Raw genomic sequence first — 17,270 nt, 5'->3', positions numbered from 1 at the left:
CAATGTAAAGCTGTTGTTTCTCACAATATTAACTACATTTTAGGCCTCTTCCCATTACTACACATCTCTTTTTTTTTTAATGCAAAAAAACCTTTCATACTAAGTTTTATTGTACGTTGCTGCCAGTGTATATAAAACAATTACCCTTGTGAAATAGAAATTCATGAAAATTCAGAGAGGTAGATATTAAGGACTGACAAAAGTAGAATTTTGTATATTATGGCACATGTGTTCCAGGGATAAGCTTTTGTACAGGCTTCAAATGTAGCTCTCTCTTGAATATTCACTGTATCATGAGAAGTGGCTTGGGAAACCTTTGAAAGATTCATTTTACTACAAAAAGGAACAGACTTTCTGGGATCTGAAGGAATTTGTACTTGAAGATACTCCAGTCAGCAGAGAGTCATGTTAAGCAATCTGCAGACAGAATTGTTTCAAGTCTGCAGCTGCCTGGGAAATTTTTACATGGTTGAGCCCGGCCTTCAGCCAGAGCTGTTGAGCCACTGTCTTCATGGCGGTGACGCCAGAGGGGCCAAACTTGGTGCACGCAAGGGCTGGGCCAATTCATGGGTCCTACTACACATCTCTTGAAGTGTGGAAGAATCACTGGCATTTCCACTATATTTTTTTGTTAGTTCTCATCATTAAATCAATAAATTTGGTTCTACATAATGTTTTACAACTTGATAATAATAAAACTGAAAAAAATATTCCAAACCTAAAGCTGAAGCATTCACTTCAGCTTTAGGTTTGGAATTCACTTGACTGAATTTTTATTAGCTCTACTAGTTTCTAAACGATCCCTGACTCTTCTCAGTATATATAACATTATCATATCACCCATGAATGTGATACATTTGTCTCCTTCAAATATTTACTCTTAAATTAGTGGCAAAATCCAGAGAACTGCTTCTCAAACTACCTATAGGGAAGAACCAGTTTTCCCTACTTCCAATTCATCACAGACTGACACTTTGCTAAAATGCTAACAAAAATTAATGAGAAATAAGCTAATTTTCAAAACTAGTAAAAATAACTAGAAAAATGAAATTTAAAAGTCTTACTATAAGCTCAAGATATAAAACACAAGCCAAATATTTGATTTCTAGGTCTAAAAAAAGATAAAATTACTCTATCCAACTACTATAAAAGTTTCTAAACACTTCCTCTCAATTTCTGTACTTATCCCTTGACAGACCAGTAACAAGCAAATCATGGACTGGCACCAATCTACAGATCACACTGAATAACAATGTTGAATTAAAGTCGAATTAAATACTAATGGTGACAAGTTTAAAAGGCATTTTCCTTTTGAATTTAATATTAGTTAATAATTAAGTATATTCTATTATGATATGAAAGTATTTTCATTTTCAAATAATTTGATTAGAAATGAACACTAAATTAGCTCAAACTATGTTATAGCATCATTTTCCCCAATTAAACCTGATAAAGGATAGCAACAATTTTTTTTTTAGACAGGTTCTTGCTATGTTGCCCAGGCTGGACTCAAACTCTGGGCTAAAGTGCCTGATCCTCCCAAGTCAATAAATTTCTTTATATTGAAACATGTTCACATTTCTTACACAGTAGTGGTAGATCAGACGTTTAAATGTTTGCTAGCATATTCTTTAACATTTTCACACATATATGGTCACAACTAAGATTAATCAGTATTTTAGAATACCCTCATTTTCTTGTTTCATAACGTTCTGTATTTATTTTATATAAGCAACTTCAATCTTCTTTAAAAATTTAAAAGATTTACCAGCGAATCTATTAGTTCCAAAAATCTTTTTGATAGCTGGTACTATCATAACTTTCTCAATTTCCTCCTTAGTAATCCTAGTCTACCTCTATAAAATACTGATAGTTTTGTAGAAAGTCTATTTCATTGAGATTTTTTTCTTAACTCTATTTACTAGGACTACATCTATTTTTCTCTATTTCTTGAATTTAACAACTGTATTATATTTTATACTTGTTTTTCTCTTTACCGTGTTTCCTCTATTTGCAATTTTTCTTTTTGTGTATGTGTGAGATAGGCTTTTGCTCTGTCAACCAGGCCAGAATACAGTGGCACAATCTCAGCTCACTGTAACCTCTGCCTCCAGGCTCAAGTGATCCTGTCATCCTTAGTATCCTGAGTAGCTGGGACTACTGGCAGGCATTCAGTTAATTTTTAAAAAATTTTTGTAGAGACAGGGGTCTCACTATGTTGCCCAGGCTGGTCTGGAACTCCTAGACTCAAGCGATTCCCGTCTTGGCCTCCCAAAGTGCTGGGATTACAAGTTTTTCAGGCTTTATGTAAAATCTTTGGTTAAATAATTAATTCATTCAATTTGCTTTATTTATTTAAATAAAAACATGAGAAAGTGGCATTATATTGACAGCAATTTTAGATAAATAATGTACTTTCATTATTTTGTAAGTATTCCACTACTGGACTCTTCTTCCTTGATCAACTCAAATGTTTCTAAGAGAATATAGGTATCTTTTAATTCCCAGGTGGCCCAGAATCCATAAAAAGAAGATGTATTACAATTTACAAATATTTTCACAAACATTTTCCAATAAGACTTTTGTCCTTAAAGAGACATTTCCAATATTTAAAATTCATTAATAAAATGTTCATATAGTAAGTTTAAGAAAAAAGATATCCACTATCCACTACATAGTATCAGTTATATGAATACATGCAAAGAACAAAATGTGGAGAGAAATATTCTAAAATATTAACACTACACTTATGGAATAGCAGACTTTTGACATTCCAAAATACCTCAATCCCTTCGACACTGAATAAATTAATCAGATCTATAACATCAAATTGCTACTGGAAACATGCTTTTCACTTTTCTGATACTTGAAAATAAAAGGAATATGAGAATGATTAATTTTACATTTTTTCTTTTGAGGGCACTCCATTCTATAGGGGACAGGTTAGTGAGCCAACAAAAGGTTTTAAAGCAGGAGAATTCCAATCTTTTTGTGACTCACTAAAGCAAAAATCACTGGTCCCTTGACTCATCTCTTAGCCTCTTTGACCATGGTTTGAGCCTGTATCCCATAGTTCACTCCTCCCCAATAGTGACAGATGTATCCATTAGTCTTCCTGCCCATCCTCTAACCTCCACAGATCACTTACTCTCTAGTTCCTCTACTGCAATAATTTTTTAACTTCATGGAGACAACTATCCTATCACATTTATGCTTTTCTTCATTCCTTCCTTATCTGTATTTCCTTCTTTGCCCCTCTGAGAGTTCAGAGTCATCCTTATAATCATTGCCTTGCAAACACACTTAACTTTCTTGCCTTTTTCTCCCATTATCCTATTTGCTCAGCAAAAGCTAACACTGATGGAACCGTCTTCTTGCGTGAATCCAATCAGCAGCACGTTGCTAGAGAAATCACACTCCCAAACTGACTAGGTTTTCTTTAAATTGTTGTCACTAACCCTGAAGGGCACTCAGTATTGCCTGGAAATCCTACTACATTTTCCTGGTGAGTTGAGAGTTCATACCTTCTCTCCTCAGAACTATTGAACGCTCCTAATTTTCAACTGATGACCTTCAATAAGTGTACAGCAGGAGAGAGGAACTCCCTTGTCTTCAACCACCAGATCTACAATCCCCATTACCAGATTTCTATCTTATGACTTGAAAATAAAAAAAAAAGTCACTCTGCCTCTCAAAGGCCTTCCCATCTCATTCCAATTTTTTTCAGTGATTTCCTTCCTATGTGATTCTCCCACTTTCCTTCATCCATTTTTCTCTCATTACTGAATCATTCCTCTCCTATGCAAACATATTCTTATCATTTCCCATTATAAACTGAATTTTTAAAATAACCTCTGTTCAACCTTTTTTAACTTTCTGCATTGTGTATTTTCTTGCTACATTTCAATCATCAAATATTCTTTGTGTTATACCTTTTAAATCAATATAAAAATGCCAACAAATCTCTAAATATTTTTGACAGATGTGGGGAGGGACAACATATAAGCATTCTGACAAATACAAATTTTGAGGGACAAGTAAAAGTTTGACATACATCTCTGGGATTTATCAGTATACAGATGTATTTAAAGTCCTGGATCTGGATGAGACCGCGAACATTCCAACATTTCAAGCAGAGGTTAAAAACTAAATGTGTATAGGAGTATGGGGGTAAGACAAATGAAGTAATCCATCCTGGAATTGGAGAGTAATGGGATTTGTGGCTAACTATGCACTGCATGTTCACTTTAAAGTATTCTATTTCAAAAGTTTTAAAACACTGTGCCAAAAAAAAAAAACACGGTTTTTGAAAACCACATTTGAGTCATACTTGGGTCCACAGCTTACAAATTCTGATTCTAAGGTTTAACAAAGGAAGATAAAGCAGCAAAGGATACTGACAGAGAACAGCCAGATGAGTAGAAAAAAAAACCAGAAGAACCCAAGAAAGGAAATAATTTAAAGAAGTTACGTAATGATTAATAATAGTGTCAAATGCTATTTATTGTACCTAAGATGAGGACAGAAAAGTATTCACTGTATTCAGCTACATAAATATTGCTGGTGATACTTGCTTTCAAAGGATTGGGGTCAGAACACAAAGTAGATCAAGTAGAAGAATACGCAGATCCTAGCCAGTGTAATAAAGCAAAAAAAAAAAAAAAAAAAAGGAAAAAAAGAAATGACAAATCTATTTAAAAGTAAAAAACAAAACATAGTTGATATAACTCTGCATAGAAAGTCCTAAAGAATGTATTTTTTAAAAAAGCTACTAAAACTAGTAAGTGAGATTAGCAAGGTAATAGGATACAAGGTCAATATAAAAAGTCAATTATATTTCTATATGCTTTTAATGAATAATAGGAAATAGAAATTTCTAAAAATGCCAGTAAGTCTAACAAAACGTGTAAGATTGGCACACTGAAGACAGCAAAACATTGATGAAGACATTAAAGAGAAATAATAAACTAAGAGAATTGTCATGTTTATGGATTAGAAAACTCAATATTGTTAAGATGTCAAAATTCTCTTCAAATTGATTTATAGACTCAATGAAATCTTAATAAAAAATTCCAGCAGACTTTTAAAATATAAATTGGGCAAGCTAATTCTAAAATTTATATAGAAATTCCAAGAATCTGAAATAATCAATTTTTAAAAAGAGGAACAAAGTGGGAAAACTCACACAACCTGATTTTAAGACAGTACAGTTATTAAGAGTGTAATATTGGCATGAGGATACATATGTAAATCAATGGAATAGTGTGCAGAAATAGACCCACATATATAAGGTCAATTAATTTTTTTACAAAGATGTCAAGAAATCCACTGGAAAAAAAGATAACAAATGGTGCTGGAATAACAATTACATATTCATATGTAAGAAAATACAGCTTGGATGCTTCCTTCACACCATATACAAAAACCAACTCCAAATGGATCTTAGACATAAATGTAAAACCTACAACTATAAAACTTCTGAAAAAGCGGCTCTCAGTTGGGAGAGATTTTGACACGCCTCTCCCTTCAACCATGGAACATTTGGCAATGTCAGAAAACATTTCGGATGGTTACAACTTGGGGGACTATTACTGGTATCTAGTGGGAAGAGGCCAGGAATGCTGTTAAACATCTTAGGACACACAGGACAGCCCCCCACAATGAAGAATTATTCAACCCAAAATGTCAATAGTGCCAAGGCTGAGAAACCCTGGTCTAGAAGAAAACATAGAAGAAAAATCTCAGTGACATAAGATTAGGCCAAGATTTCTCAGATAGTACACAAGAAGTATAAACCACAAAAGGAAAAAAAAAAAATCAATAAACAAGTTTCATCAAAATTAAAACTTCTGTCTTTCAAAGACAGGAGAATACAAAAACATGCCACAGACTGTCTTTGCAAAAGAAATAACTGACAAAGGACTTGCATCTAGAGCGATAAAGAACTCCCAAAGCTCAAAAAACGAAACAAACCAGCCATAAAAAATCAGGAAGAGATTTTAACAGATCTCTCACTGAAGAAGAAACATTGAGGGCAAATAAGCACACAAAAAGATGCTATATATCATTAGTCATTAGAGAAATGCATGTTAAAATCACAGTGAGACACCATAATACATCTCCTAGAGTGTCTAAAATTAAAAAAAAAAAAGAAAGAAAAAAAAAAGAAAAAACTGATGATACCAACAGCTGCCAAGAATGCAGGGCAACCAGAACTCTCATATACTACTGGGATACAAAATGGTACAGCCACTTTGGAAAAACAGTTTGGTACTTTCTTATAAAGTTAAACATACAATTACCTTATCATTCAACAAACCCATTCCTAGGGGGTTTTTTTGTTTTTTGTTTTTGAGACAGAGTCTCATTCTGTCACCCAGGCCGGAGTGCACTGGCGCCATCTTGACTCACTGCAACCTCCGCCTCCCAGTTTCAAGCGATTCTCCTGCCTCAGCCTCCTGAGTAGCTGGGATTACAGACATGTGCCACCACACCTGGATAATTTTTATATTTTTAGTAGAGACGGGGTTTCTACTACACCATATTGGCCAGGCTGGTCTCGAACTCCTGACCTCAAGTGATCCGCCCACTTCAGCCTCCCAAAGTGCTGGGATTACAGGCGTGAGCCACCACGTCCAGCCATTCCTAGGTATTTGCCAAGAGAAATGAAGCAATATGTCTACCGAAAAACCTATACAAATGGAATACTACTCAGTAATAAAAATTAAAGTGGACAAATTATTGATACATGCAACAACATGGATAAATCTCAAAAGCTAAGCCAAGTGAAAGAAGTCAGATTTAAAAGTCTACACACTGTATTATTCTGAAAAGGTAAAACTAAAGAGAAAGAAATTGGATAAGTAGTTGCCAGGGACTAGGAGTTAGGGAAGTGACTGACTACAAAGGGGTACACAGGAACTTTTTGTGAAGTTCCTTTTTGTGAAGGCAATGTTGTCTATCTCAAATGTGGTGTTGACTGCATGACTGTATACGTATGTCAAAGCTCACTTGACAAACTGTACATCTAAAAGAGTAAATTTTGATATATTTAACTTATACCTACAATAAACCTGACTTTTTAAAAATGAGGATAGGATATCAGGAAATAGAAACAGAAAATGTATAGACAACTCTTAAAAATTTCACTGTAACAGGGAGCAGAATATTGACTGAAGCAGTAGCTGGAAGGGAAGAGAGGACGAGACATTTGTAGTAAAGCAGCTGGTGATGACACAGTCTAGACTGTGATCATGGGATGAGTAACTACATACAGGTAGGAGAAGACTGGAAGGAGGTATGGAAGTAAAGATCACTGGAGATTAGATGAAATACATGAGAACTTCAGGCATTGAATGGGAAATGTATGTTGAAGTGAAAGAAACCAATAAGAGAGGAAGACAATGTAGCAAGAGCTAGTTTTCCATGAATAAATAAAGGTAACTCAGATGACAGTAACAAGGATGAACAATTATAGAATAAGAAGGAGAAAAGAAGGAAGTAAACTAGAAAGCAGCATAATGTTCCAGCTATTCTGAGGAACCCAGGCATAAAGGATGAAATGAAGTGCTTTAGGGTCCATCACGGTTCGTATTTTATGAAACAGGAAAAAAAGGAAGACATCAATTTTTGGACTGTGCTCTACCAAAAACACGCCCTCAGAGAATATTTAGAAATATGTCCCGGTATTAGTTTCCTAGGGCTGCTATAACAAAGTGACACAAACTAGGTGGCTTAAAACAACAGAAATTTATTATCTCACAGTTCTGGAGGCCAGAAGTCTGAAATCAAGGTGGCAGGGTCATGCTCCCTCTGAAGCCCCTAGGGGAGGGTCCTTCCTTGCTACTTCTACCTTCTGGAAGCCCCAGGCATTCCCTGGATGTGGCAGCATAATTCCAATTTCTGCCTCCATCTTCACATGGCCATCTTCTCCTTGTATGTTTTTCTCCTCACATGGTGCTTTCCTCTTTCATAAGGACACCAGGCAGATTGGATTAAGAGCAAACCCTACTCCAGCGTCATCTTAAATAATTATACCTGCAATCACCAATAAGGTCACATTCTGAGGTACTGGGGATTAGGACTTCAACATATAATTTGTGAGGGCACAATTCAACCCAAACAATCCTCTTCCATTTAATGGCCCCCAGGTACTATGTTTTTTATGGTCAGGGATTGTCTTAACTACTTTCCCTCAGTGATAGTGTATCTCCCTTCCTCCATATCTTGCATCTAACAGGTAATCACTGCAATTTAAAGAAAATTGAAGGTAATAGGAGAAATCTGATACTCAAGTTATTAATCAACCTTAAATACTTAACCATTATTAGTAACACTACATTTTTCCTCCAATAACTCTATATGAGCTTTTTTCCTATTTGCTCATGATTGTTCCATTTCTTCAAAGTTTATAACTATGTTCTAGAAAAGTGGTTCTCAAAGTGTAGTCCAAAAATCCCTGAGGGTCACTGACACCATTTCAGGGACTGAATGACAGCCTCCTTTCCCTAACTCCTTTTTCATCTATGTAAGGCCAGATTGTCTTCATATATTTCAACCAAAACAATACATCCCAACAAATGAAATGCAGAGCAGACTGAGAATCCAGCTATGATAGGTAATTTATGTATCAAATTGACTGGGTCATGGAGTGTCCAGATACTTGGTTAAACACAATTTTGGATATGTCTGTGAGGTGTGTGTATGTGTGTGGTGTTTTTTGTTTGTTTGTTTGTTTGTTTGTTTGTTTGTTTTTTGAGATGAGTCTTGCTCCATCTCCCAGGCTGGAGTGTAGTGGCGCAATCTCAGCTCACTGCAACCTCCACCTCCTGGGTTCAAGCGATTCTCTTGCCTCAGCCTCCCAAGTAGCTGAGATTACAAGCATACGTCACCAACACCCGGCTAATTTTTGTATGTTTTTAGTAGGATGGGGTTTCACCATGTTGGCCAGGCTGGTCTTGAACTCCTGACCTCAGGTGATCCACCCACCTCAGCCTCCCAAAGTGCTGGGATTACAGGCTTTAGCCACTGTTCCTGGCCTGTGAGGTGTGTATGAATGAGATTAACATTTGAATCTGGAAACTAAGTAAAGCAGGTTACCCTCTCCAATGTGGGTAGGCCTGATCCAGTACCTTGAAGGCCTAAATAGAACAAAGGCTGAGCAAGAGAGAATGTGTTCTCTCTGCCTGACGGTCTTCCAGCTGGAGGGTATTCTACCTCAGATTCAGATCAAAACTTACACCACTGGTTCTCCTGGTTCTCAAGCCTTTGGACTTGAATTGGAACTATACCATCAGCCCTCCTGTGGCTGCAGTTTGCAGATCTTGGGACTTCTCAGTCTTCATGATCACATAAGCCAATTCCTTATAATAAATATCAATAAAGATATATACATATATATATATACACACACAGATGTATATAGATAGATAGATGTATCTATCTCCATCCTATTGGTTGTGTTTCTCTGGAGAACGCTGAATAATATACCAACTGAGTTCTAGTAAGCCAGAATTTAAACAATGCTATTCTTCCAACTAATTTTTTTGTTTTGGAAAATAGTCATTTTTTACTTTGAAATATACTATTTATGGTAATATGTAATAGGTTTGTTCTTTCAAAATAAATTTTAAAATAGTTTTAAATGTTTTAATTTCTTGTATGCTAAATATCTATATAGATAATCCACATAAATAAAAGCTCTTAAGAATATTTGTGAAGAATATAAAGAGTCCTGAGGCCAGGCACAGTGGCTTATGCCTGTAATCTCAATAGTTTTAGGAGGCCGAGGCAAGAGGATCACTTAAGGCCAGGAATGAGAGACCAGCCCAGTAAATATAGAGACCCCCATCTCTATAAAAAATTTTAAAAATAAAAATAAAAATAAGAGTCCTGAGTGAGACCCGCCTTCAAAAAAAGTGAACTGCTCTTCTACATATAAAGTTTACAACAATCTATTAGAAAAATAGAATATTTGGCCAAGAGTGGCGGCTCACTCCTGTAATCCTAGCACTTTGGGAGGCCAAGGCAAAGGATCATTTGAGGCCAAGAGCTCAAGACCAGCCTGGGCAACAAAGCGAGACTCCATCTGTAAAAAATTATTTAAAAATAATCAGGTGGGTTTGATGGTACATGTCTGTAGTCCCAACTACTCAAGAGGCTCAGGCAGGAGGATCACTTGATCCCAGAAGTTGGAGGGTGCAGTAAGCTATGATCATGCCAATGCACTCCAGCCTGGGTGACAGAGTGAGACCCTGTCTTAAAAAAAAAAAAAAAAAAAAAAAAAGACAAGAAATCAAAACATAATATTAATGAATATTAATTTATTCCCTTCCATTCATCATAGCTAAATCAGAATTTCTTGTGCTGCTTATCAAAAAAATAAAAAGTTAGCCAGCCAGTTACAGAAGACATACCTGATCATCCCCAGAACCTTGCTGAGCTGCTGTTTCCAAACAGACCACATTAGTATCAGAAATTTGTGTTCTACTATTGCCTTGATATAATATCTGTTGCCATACATGACAGGTCAATGGAACAATCTGAAAATCAAAAGCAGGCTTAAATAGAGTAATAACACAAGCACTATGATTATACAACAAAAATAAACTAATATTTAGACCATACTTCCCAGTTTATAAAGCTCTTTCACATATATGACATTTTGATTTCACAACCATTATACAAGCTATTATCCTTAAGGTTACTCAGTTAGGACACGGCATACTTTTGCATAAACCACAGCAGTTCCTTAACCTCCTTTACCCACAAAGGTAAAAGAAGCAAACAGAAACAAGCAAGTTGTCTACTTTTAAATCTTACTGGCTGAGACAGTTAAAAATCAACCCCAATAATAGGGACTGAAATCAACACATAGCACAGGAAGTGGGAACAAAAGTCAGAATCATTTTGTGAAGTAAGGGGTTGGGGCAGCACTCTCCTACTAGTGAAAGAAGGCAATAAAAGTTGTGACCACAGCCCAAGGCTGAAGGAACACAAATGGACAGATTACAGGCAATAAAACAAAAATGACCTGGTCAAGCCACCCACTGGTTCAGGGATTGGTTCTTGAGATTTTTCCCAATATCCCTGAAGAATAAGAACTCAGAGCTTGCAATATAAGATTTCCTTCTAAAGAAGATGCCATAAGGGACAAAGCAGAAACAACCACAAAAAGAGCAGGTAGAGAAGAATGCACACAAAGAGAAAACAAAATAACCCTCTTACTAAAAATCAGATTACAAACTATACTTCCAAAGGACTTTAAAATAGTATCTCAGATCCTCCAAGAGATAAAGAAAGATACAAGGTGCACAGTGGCTCACACCTGTAATCCCAGCACTTTGGGAGGCCAAGGCAGGAGGATCACCTGAGGTCAGGAGTTCCAGACCAGCCTGGCCAACATGGCAAAACCCGGTCTCTACTAAAAATACAAAAATTAGCCGGGCGTGATGGCATGCACCTGTAAAAGGGAAAATTAAAACATTCACAGATAAACAAATGCTGAGAGAGTTCATTACCACTAGATCTCACCTGGAAGAAATGCTAATGGCAGTCCTTCAAGTTGAAATTAAAGGATGCTAGATAGTAACTTTAAGCCATAGGAAAATATAAAGTTCTCTGGTAAAGGTAAATACATGGACAAATATAAAAACATTATTTTAATTCTGGTGAGTAACTCCACCTTAATTCTTTTACAGGATTTAAAAGACAAAAGCATAAAAATTAACTATAAATCTACATGCTATGATTTGAGTATCTGTCCCCTCTAAAACTCATGTTAAAACTTAATCCACAATGTGGCAGTATTGAGAGGTAGAACCTATCAGAGGTGATTGGGTCATGAGGGATCTGGGCTCTCATGAATGAATTAATCATGAGGGCAGATCTGAACGGCTTAATGACTTGATGGATTAATGGATTAATGGCTTATCATGAGAGTGGACTGGTAGCTTTATAAGAAGAGGAAGAGAGACTTGAGCTAGCATGCCCAACCCCCTCACCATGTGCCCTGCACCACCTCAGGATTCTGCAGAGTCCCCATCCGCAAGAAAGCCCTCATCAGGCCCTCACCCTTGACCTTGGATTTCTCAGCCTCCATAACTTTTTAAAATAAACTACCCAGTTTCAAGTATTGTTATAAGCAAGAGAAAACAAACTAAGTAAACACGTTACTTGTGACACCAGTAAAATGTTATCAGGGTACTAATAACTCTGGCCAGGTACGGTGGCTCATGCCTGTAATCCAGCACTTTGGGAGGCAAGGTGAGTGGATTACTTGAGGTCAGGAGTTTGAGACCAGCCTGGCCAACAATGGCAAAACCCCGTCTCTGCTAAAAATGTAAACATTAGTCAAGCATGGTGGGCTGTGCCTGTAGTCCCAGCTACTTCAGAGACTAAGGCAGGAGAATCACTTGAACCCAGGAGGTGGAGGTTGGGGACCAAAGCTATAAAGGACTAGAGTTTTTATATGTGATTGAAGTGAAGTTGTTACTAGTTTAAACAGGTTGTTATCCTCCTAAGGAGTTTTATGATATTCTCATGGTAACTACAATGAAAATAGCTATAGAATATACACAAAAGGAAATAAGAAAATCAAAATATATCCCTATCAAAAATATTGACTAAACACAAAGAAAGGTAGAAGGGGAGAAAACAAAAAACAAGCTATGAAAGGACAAAGAAATTACCAAAAAAAAAAAAACCCCATAGGATTAGAAAACAGGGCCCAACTACATGCTGTTTAGAAGACACTTTGGAACTAAGGACACACACAGGCTCTAAGTAAAAAGATTCAAAAAGATATTCCATGCAAATGGTAACCAAAAGAGAGCAGTAGTGGCTACACTAATATCAGACAAAATACATTTTTAAAGAAAACTGATACCATAGACAAAGGAGAACATTATGCGGTCAATGGACAAATAAGATATAATAACTATACATGTGTCAAACATTGGAGCTCCTAAATACTTAAAGCAAACATTGATAAAATTGAAAGGAGCTCTCCAAAAACAGTGAGAGACTTCAATAACCAACTTTCCATGATGGATAGAATGAGATCAATAAGGAGAGAAAACACCTGAACAGCACTACAGACCAATTGGACCTAACACACATATACAGAACACTCCACCCAACAACAGCACAATATACATTCTTCTCAAGTGCACGTGAAACATTCCCCAGGATACACCGCATGGTAGGCCACAAAGTATTAGGTATCTTTTCTCATCACAACAGAATGAAACTAGAAGGTAGCTGCAGAAAGAAAAGTGGAAAATCAAGAAATTTGTAGAAATTAAACAACAAACTATTAAAAAGACAATGGGTCAAGGAAGAAGTAACAAAGGAAATAAGAAAATACATTAAGACAAAAATGAAAGCACAAAATACCAAGCTTATGGAATGTAGCAAAAGTAGAACTAAGAAGGTAATCTACAGTTGTAAATAACTATATTAAAAAAAAAATTTCATGTCAATAATCTAATATTACACCTTGAAGAACTAGAAAAAGAAACTAAACCCAAAGCGATCAGAAGGAAAAAATAAGATTAGAGCAAGCATAAAGAAAAGAGAATAGAAAAACAGTAGGAAAAAAATCAAGAAAACCAAGTTATTTGAAAATATCAACAAAACTGACAAATCTTTAGCTAGACTGACTGAGGAAAAAAAAAAAGGCCTCAAATAACTAAATTCAGAAATGAAAGAGGGGACATGACAACCAATGCCATAGAAATAAAAAGGATCATAGAAGAATACTATGAACAACTGTACTCCAACTAATTGGACAGCCTAGAAGAAACGGATCAATTCCTAGAAACACACAGCCTACCAAGACTGAGTAACATGAAAAAATAAGAAAATCTCAACAGACCAATAACAAGGAAATTGAATCAATAATCCAAAATCTCCCAACAAAGGAAAGCCCATGACCGGGTGCAGTGGCTCACACCTGTAATCCCAGTACTTTGGGAGGCCAAGGCAGGAGAAATGCTTGAGCTCAGGAGTTAGAGACCAGCCTGGGCAACATGGTGAGATCCTGTCTCTACTAAAAATACAAAGAAAATAGCTGGACATGGTGGTGCTTGCCTGTGGTAACAGCTAGTTGGGAGGCTGAGGTGAGAGGACTGCTTGAGCCTGGAGGGCAGAGGTTGCAGTGAGCTGAGATTGCACCACTGCACTCCAGCCTGGGTGAAAAAGTAAGACCCTGTCTCAAAAAAAAAAAAAAAAAGCCCAGGACAAGAAAGCTTCACTGGAGAATTCTACCATACATTTAAAGAAGAATTAACACCACTCCTCCTGAAACAATCCCAAAAAATTGCACAGGAGGGAACATTCCAAATCATTCTATGAGGCCAGCATTATCCTGATACCAAAGCCAGACAAAGACATTAGAAGACTATAAACCAATATCCCAGATGACTATTGATGTAAAAATCCTCAACAAAATATTACCAATAAGAATTCAGCAGTACATTAAAAGGATTACACACCATGACCAAGCGGAATTCTTGGAATACAAGGATGGTTCAACATACAAAAATTGATCAATGTAATACACCACATTAATGGAAGGACAAAAACCACATGATCATCTCAAATGAAACAGAAATAGCACTCCACAAAATTCAACACCCTTTCATTATTTAAAAAAAAAAGCCAACAGACTACAAACAGAAGAAAACTACCTCAACATAATAAAAGCTATATGTCCCACAGCTCATATCATACTCAATGGTGAAAAACTGAAAACTTTTCCTCTAAGATCAGAAGCAAGACAAAGATGCTTGCTCTCACCCTTCTACTCAACAGAGTATTGGAAATCCTACTAAAGCGATTAGGCAAGAAAAAGAAATATAAATTGAAAGCAAAAAGTCCTATATACTGAAAACCCCCAAAGACTAAAATCGACACTGTTAGAATAAATAGGCCGGGCACAGTGGCTCACACCTGTAATCCCAGCACTTTGGGAGGCCAAGGCGGGTGGATCACTTGAGGTCAGGAGTTTGAGACCACCCTGACCAACAATGGCGAAACCCCATCTCTGCCAAAAATATAAACATTAGCCAGGTGTGGCAGCATGCCTGTAGTCCTAGCTATTTGCGAAGCTGAGGCAGGAGAATCACTTGAACCCAGGAGGTGGAGGTTGCAGTGAGCAGGGATAAAGCCACTGCACTCCAGCCTGGGCAACAGAGTGAAACTCTGTCTCAAAAAGAAAAAAGAATAAACCCAGTAAAGCCACAGGATACAAAATCAATATATGAAAATCAGTTGCACTTCTGTACACAAATAACTACTTATATGAAAAAGAAATCAAGAAAACCATCCCACTCATGATAGCATCAAAAAACAAAAAGACTTAGAAATAAATGTAACCAAGAAGGCAAAACATCTGTCTACTGAAAACTACAAAACTAATGAAAGAAATTAAGGACACAAATAGAAAGATATTCCATGTTCACGGACTGAAATAATTAATATTGTTAAAATGTATGTACTATCCAAAGCAACACAAAGTCAACACAATCCTTAAGAAAATTCCAATGGCATTTTTCACAAAAATAGAAAAAAAAATCTAAAATTCATATAGAACCACAAAAGACTCTAAAGAGCCAAAGTAATTCTGTAAGACAAAAACAAAGTTGGAGGAAGCACACTTCCTGGTTTCAAATTATATTACAAAGTTATAGTAACCCAAACAGTGTGGTACTGGCATAAAAAATAGACGTGTAAACCAATGGAACAGAATAGAGAGAGAAAAATAAACCCAAGCATATACAATTAGCTAATTTTTGACAAGGGCACCAAAAAGACACAATAGGGAATAGAAGATCCCTTCAAATAATGGTGCTGAGAAAATTAAATTTCCACATGCAAAAGAATGAAATTGGACCTTTATCTTACACCACCAGCAAAAATCAACACAAAGTTGATTAAAGAACTCAACATGAAGACTTAAAACCATTAAAACTCCTAGAAGAAAATATATGGGAAAAGCTCCTTCACATTTGTCTTGGCAATGTTTTTTTGGATATGACAGCAAAAGCTCAGGCTACAAAAGCAAAAATAGATAAATGGAACTAAATCAAGCTAAAGAGTTTCACATCTAAGTAAAAAATCAACAAAATGAGAAGACAGTCTACTACAGATGAGAAAATATCTGCAAACCATATATCTGATAAGGAGTCAATTTCCACAATATATAAAGAACTTGTGCAACTCAGTAGAAGAAAAACAAACAACCTAATTTTAGAATGGGCAACGGACCTGAATAAACATTTCTCCAAAACAGAAAAAAAGAAAAGGAAAAATGGCCAATCAACATATGAAAAGATGCTCAACATTACTATCATCAGGAAAATGCAAATTAAAACCATAATGAAATATCATCTCACACTTGGTAGGATGGCTATTTAAAAAACAAAAAGATTCAAGAGATGTGTTGGCAAGGGTGTGGAAAAAAGAGAACCCTTGTACACTGCTGGTGGCAATGTAAACCAGTGCAGCAATTGCAGAGAACAGTATAAAGTTTTCTAAAGTAATTAAAAATAGAACTACGACCGGGCGCGTTGGCTCACGCCTGTAATCCCAACACTCTGGGAGGCCAAGGTGGGCGGATCACTTGAGGTCAAGAGTTTAAGACCAGCTTGGCCAACATGATGAAACCCCGCCTCTATTAAAAATACAAAAATTAACCAGGCAGGGTAGTGCATACCTGTAACCCTAGCTACTCGGGAGGCTGAGACACAAGAATCGCTTGAACTCGGGAGGCGGAGGTTGCAGTGAGTTGAGAACACACCATTGCACTCCAGCCTGAGCAACAGAGCAAGATTCTGCCTTAAAAAAAAAAAAAAGAGAGACAGAGAGAGAAAGAAAGAAAAGAAAGAAAAGGACTACTACTGTATGACCTAGCAATTCCATTTCTGGGTAAAAACCTAAAGAAAATGAAACCACCACCTCATACAGATACCTGTACTCCCATGTTCACTGCAGCATTATCACAATAGACACAAACACAACTAAAGTATCCATTGATGAATGAATAAACTACAAGACACACACACATACACTCACACTCATACACACACACGTAACACACACACATACACACACACGTAACACACACACACATACACACAGGGAGGGGAAGGGGGAGGAATATTATTCAACCTTAAAAAGCAAGGTGATCCTGCCATTTGTCACATGAATAAACCTGGAAGATAGAAAAATGCTGCATGATCTCACTTACATATGAAATCTATTTTTTA

General features: G+C 36.5%; 1 protein-coding gene across 1 annotated transcript in view; it reads right to left on the bottom strand.

The window, feature by feature from the left end:
• ALMS1 (ALMS1 centrosome and basal body associated protein) overlaps positions 1-17,270 on the bottom strand; it is a 215,658-nt gene that overhangs the window by 180,624 nt on the left and 17,764 nt on the right. Inside the window, exon 2 of the mRNA XM_003268797.2 lies at positions 10,416-10,541. Within this exon, the coding sequence (XP_003268845.2) occupies positions 10,416-10,541 (126 nt within the window). The remainder of the gene's footprint in view (positions 1-10,415; positions 10,542-17,270) is intronic.

This window comes from Nomascus leucogenys, chromosome 14 (genome assembly GCF_006542625.1).
Source record: "Nomascus leucogenys isolate Asia chromosome 14, Asia_NLE_v1, whole genome shotgun sequence".
NCBI lineage: Eukaryota > Metazoa > Chordata > Mammalia > Primates > Hylobatidae > Nomascus > Nomascus leucogenys.
The sequence above is the reverse complement of the archived record's forward strand: the minus strand, read 5'-3'. Positions and strand labels throughout refer to the sequence as shown.